The 5,038-nt window shown below is 39.7% G+C and overlaps 1 protein-coding gene across 1 annotated transcript; it reads left to right on the forward strand.

Annotated features, from left to right (window-relative positions):
- The first annotated feature begins 1,339 nt into the window (after positions 1 to 1,339).
- On the forward strand, positions 1,340 to 3,554 carry si:ch1073-126c3.2 (uncharacterized protein LOC555816 homolog). Its single transcript, XM_021580675.2, has 6 exons — positions 1,340 to 1,480; positions 1,693 to 1,790; positions 1,966 to 2,080; positions 2,280 to 2,392; positions 2,816 to 2,930; positions 3,145 to 3,554. The coding sequence occupies exons 1-6, from the start codon at positions 1,429 to 1,431 to the stop codon at positions 3,312 to 3,314; spliced, it is 663 nt and encodes a 220-aa protein (XP_021436350.2). The 5' UTR covers positions 1,340 to 1,428; the 3' UTR covers positions 3,315 to 3,554.
- Positions 3,555 to 5,038: the final 1,484 nt, after the last annotated feature.

A 5,038-nucleotide genomic window follows, 5' to 3' on the forward strand; every position in this document is an offset into this window, starting at 1 on the left:
GGAGGATTAAATAAAGGAAAAAATATATATTTGAATTACTTCCATTTTTTATTAAATCCAACAAAACCTACTTTCCATCTTAATGAGCTCAATTTTATTTCCAAAACTCTAAATAATGAATGTTTCCCTGATCATCCCCATGCATAATGAATGTTTCCCTGATCATCTCTCCATGTATAATGAATGTTTCCCTGATCATCTCCATACATAATGAATGTTTCCCTGATCATCTCCATACATAATGAATGTTTCCCTGATCATCTCTCCATGTATAATGAATGTTTCCCTGATCATCTCCATACATAATGAATGTTTCCCTGATCATCTCCATACATAATGAATGTTTCCCTGATCATCTCCATGCATAATGAATGTTTCCCTGATCATCTCCATGCATAATGAATGTTTCCCTGATCATCTCCATACATAATGAATGTTTCTCTGATCATCTCTCCATGCATAATGAATGTTTCCCTGATCATCTCTCCATGTATAATGAATGTTTCCCTGATCATCTCCATACATAATGAATGTTTCCCTGATCATCTCCATGCATAATGAATGTTTCCCTGATCATCTCCATGCATAATGAATGTTTCCCTGATCATCTCTCCATGTATAATGAATGTTTCCCTGATCATCTCCATACATAATGAATGTTTCCCTGATCATCTCCATGCATAATGAATGTTTCCCAGATCATCTCCATGCATAATGAATGTATCCCAGATCATCTCCATGCATAATGAATGTTTCCCAGATCATCTCCATGCATAATGAATGTTTCCCTGTTCATCTCCTTCCATAACGAATGCCACCCATACTTATTAGTCAGTCAGTCATGCTTTTTTACTCAACCAGTCCCTTTGGCCACTGTGTAGGATGGTCACATTATGCATCACTCACAGATCCATGTGCAGACCGGGACACAAATGGGTCTTTGAAATCTTACAGCAACATTCACTCAACTGAAACAAAATAACTAGAGGGTGAATGTATTTTCCGAAAAAAACGAAGCATTATCATAACTTTAAAATAACAACTGCCTGCATCAACAAATGTAAATTGATCTATTGAAAATGTGCCCCCATCAGCTCAGTTACAGAATTCACTCAAACATTTACAGTGTTAGTTGAATATAACTCATGGCCGGTTAATATAATGCTGACAAAAACATAGTTCAAAACAAGCAATGTCATCTCTGTGAGAAATTGTTCCGGTGTGAGCAAAAATGAAGAAATTCGCTTAATTGTACAACATTTCTGAACAATTGCGAAATCTGTGAATTCCCGAAAGTCCACGATCTGGCCCATGACTGGGAACTGGTCAGCAGCAACAAACTTTGTACCCTCCCCAAATTCCAGTCAGTGGTTAAATACACCAACGGTGGTTACAACTTAGACTGAAGGAAGAACCAACATTGACAACATGACACAAACTTCAACAAGAAGAGTTCTACTTTGCTTTTGCTCACTGACAGGTAAGAAGGCAAGCCGTGATGGTGGTAGAAACTTAATTGAGCCTTCATGTTCATTATATGTGTTTGAGTATTTAAACACAGTTGGCCTACATGCCGAGTATCAACCTGTACATCATGGCACAATTTTTTCAATAAGCAGAACAACTAACCATTGGCAGAGACAAGGTTGAGACTGTTGTGTGATTCAGAATGTTATTTTTTGTGTCTGCCAGCTCTCCTCTCATGTGCTGTTGCTCAGGAGGAAGATGTTGGGAACAATAGCTGCTCCTCAACCACCTTGTTGTTTAAACAGCTCTCTACTCATCTTGCAGTATGGATAACTTCATCACTGAAATTTGTCTAGAAACTGTTAAATCTGTGGTCAACTTTTACCAATAATGCAATGCTGATCAGTTGCTCTGGCTAAATCTAAATTGAAGTTGACATGTTTTGGTACTCGGGTTTCAAACAGATGTATGACGTCTCTTTCCACTATCTGTCAACAGGAGGCAGCACAATGTGCTAAACATATTAATAGCCAGTGGAGCGACAACCAGACTGCTGTTGTGATTAACTCCTTGCAAACACTGACAGTCATTCTACAGAAACATCAAAAAACAGGTAAGAGTCCTGAGCAAAACACAGATCTGTGTACAATAAGAGTTTGTTGCTGACAAATATTTTATTGGCCCCAAATAAGCTATGGCAGAGCAAAGGGTCTCTTTTAGTGTAACCCATAATTACATTGGCTTTACTTTGTGTCTTTCTAAATGTATTACCTAATATAATTATTGTGTTTCTGTGTGTTTTCCTTGTATAGTTTGCCATAACTTTGAGCCCAAAGAGTGTCCAGCTGCAGTAGCCCAGAGTAAAGGAGGACTTGTGTGTGTCACCAACAAAAAGAGGCGTTACTGTAAACCCATGTGCAATGAGGTAGTCTTTCCTGCAACATCACAGGCCTATGAGCTAAAAGCCTCTTATAATCACACTGTATGGTGGCACAAAGATTAAATATGCAGTATTCTACAATAGGCTATTCCTTTATATGAAACACAAACAGTTTCTGCAAGGAAAAAGAGTTTCTACAGAAAATGGGGGGGAGGTAAAATAAAATAAAAATGTTTGGTCCTTAAAGGGATACTTCCGGATTTTGGCAACGAGGCCCTTTATCTACTTCCCCAGAGTCAGATGAAATCGTGGATACAATTTGTATGTCTCTGTGTTCAGTTTGAAGGAAGTTAGAGGTAGTTTTACGAGCCAATGCTAACTAGCGCTAGCACAATAGCTGGAAGTCTATTGGTATCTGCTAGCATGCTAGCAAATGATTAATTATTTGCCATATTATTCACTACACAGGGCTTTGACTTTGCATTCTTGAGGAACAGTCGTCTGTATGAGGAATGCAGTGCAGACACCAGATTCAAATGGACAACCCAGTACATTGGAGGTGACAAGCTGGCCGTTTGCAACAGTAAGTCCCCTCTGTTAATCATCTGTAAAGTCTTTCTGTACCTCCACAGAAAGGCCATGGTGGACAGCTTGTAGAGCTGTAATATGTAATACTGTAACTAAAACATCCTCTAATTCTGTTGTAAAATATTAAGTCATATTGAAATATTGATGACATTTTTCAAAGTCAATGCTGTTCAAAAGTGATAAGAATGTGTGTCCATTTGTAAATGCAGAATCCTCCAGATCTATTGCAGGAGCTAAAACAGCCTACTTTCCCAAGAACCAGGACTGCCTGACTACCAAGAGTAACAGAGATCTTGAGGCTCAGCTCATTCAGCAGTTCAAAAGTGAGCTGAAGGACATCGAGGGAGAAACAGAATATGACTGTCTCCTCTGTGGATAACCATAACAAAGAGGAGTGAGACTAGAAGGGAAAGCTATAAGTGGAAATTAATGTGTACAGTTTGCAACAAATCCACCCAATCTGTGTGACACCTAAACCTGAGGTGCTGGTTATTAATGTAAATATCAACACACAAAGTCATGTTGCTATGGAAACATGACATGTATTACAAACACAATCCACAAGTCAGAAAAATAAAGTGATGCTGACAAAAGAAAAATAAGCACATTTGACATGAAACCATTTCTTCCATTCTTCAGTTCTGCTGAGCACAAAGATGTCAATCTTCTTCATTATTCTCCTCATTAATGTCGAGAGTTTTAGCAGCTAGTAATACTGCAAGGATTATCGTAGCAGAGTAAAATAAATCTTATCTCTGTCAACTTGAACGACATATGAGGTTTAAGATCCTACTAGCTCTGAAGCGTTAGACGCCAAATGTTCTGCATGCAGGTTGCATATTTCTTCTTATTTGATGTCCTTCAAATTGAAATACAAAACGCTGTTGTTAAATGATCAGACTACTATAATCTCAAAGGATATATAATAAGCATTCTAAAATCCCAAGTGATGTGAGGATTAGCATAATACTGACAGTTCAGAAGCTGCAAACCACTTTGTAAAAAAATCCTGATTTGAATGAATCCGGGTCATAATCTGAAGTCAAGGTCAGCATAGCAAAGACTCAAATGGGATTTGAACTCATTAACTATTATATCATAAATCAATCAATTAAGGGTCATTCAAATTCAGGGATGACATGGAAATGATCTAGAGAAGATAGACACTAGACACAAAAATATGTGGACACCCTTTAAATTAATGGATTTGGCTATTTCAGCCACAACCGTTACTGACAGGTGTATAAAAACAAGCACACAGCGATGCAGTCTCCATAGAAAAGCATTGGCGATAGAATGGCCCTACTATAGTGCTCAGTGACTTTCAACGTGGCACCTTCATAGGATGCTACCTTTCCAACAAGTTAGTTTGTAAAATTTCTGCCCTGCTAGAGCTGCCCCCGTCAACTGTATGTGCTGTTATTGTGATGTGGAAACATCTAGCAGCTACAACGGCTCAGCCGCAAAGTGGTAGGCCACACAAGCTCACAGAACGGGACCGCCGAGTACTGAAGCGCGTAGCATGTAAAAAGCATGTCCTCGGTTGCAGCACTCACTACCGGGTTCCAAACTGCCTCTGGAAGCAATGTCAGCACAAGAACTGTTCGTCGATAGCTTCATGAAATGGGATTCCATGGCCGATCAGCTGCACACAGGCCTAAAATCACCAAGCACAATGCCAAGCATGGGCTGGAGTGGTGTAAAGCTCACCACCTTTGGACTCTGGAGCAGTGGAAGCACGTTCTCTGTAGTGATGAATTACGCTTCCCTATCTGGCAGTCCGACGGACTAATTTGGGTTTGGGGGATGCCAGGAGGATGCTACCTGCCCCAATATACAGTGCCAACTGTAAAGTTTGGTGGAAAAGGAATAATGGTATGGGGCTGTTTTTCATGGTTTGGGCTATAGCCTTAGTTCCAGTGGAGGGAAATCTTAACGCTACAGCACACAATAATATTCTAGACGATTCTGTGCGTCCAACTTTGTGGCAACAGTTTAGCGAAGGCCGTTTCCTGTTTCAAAATGGTTTGTTGAGATCGGTGTGGAAGAACTTGACTGGCCTGCACAGAGACCTGACCTCAATCCCATTGAACACCTTTGGGA

Source organism: Oncorhynchus mykiss, chromosome 23 (genome assembly GCF_013265735.2).
Source record: "Oncorhynchus mykiss isolate Arlee chromosome 23, USDA_OmykA_1.1, whole genome shotgun sequence".
Lineage (NCBI taxonomy): Eukaryota > Metazoa > Chordata > Actinopteri > Salmoniformes > Salmonidae > Oncorhynchus > Oncorhynchus mykiss.

Bases quoted from the DNA above. Each gene is read 5' to 3' on its own strand.
- si:ch1073-126c3.2 (XM_021580675.2), top strand. From the start codon at position 1,429: ATGACACAAACTTCAACAAGAAGAGTTCTACTTTGCTTTTGCTCACTG. The intron at 1,791-1,965 runs GTATGGATAACT...ATCTGTCAACAG, and splicing joins AGCTCTCTACTCATCTTGCA to GAGGCAGCACAATGTGCTAA. The intron at 2,393-2,815 runs GTAGTCTTTCCT...TTCACTACACAG, and splicing joins GTAAACCCATGTGCAATGAG to GGCTTTGACTTTGCATTCTT.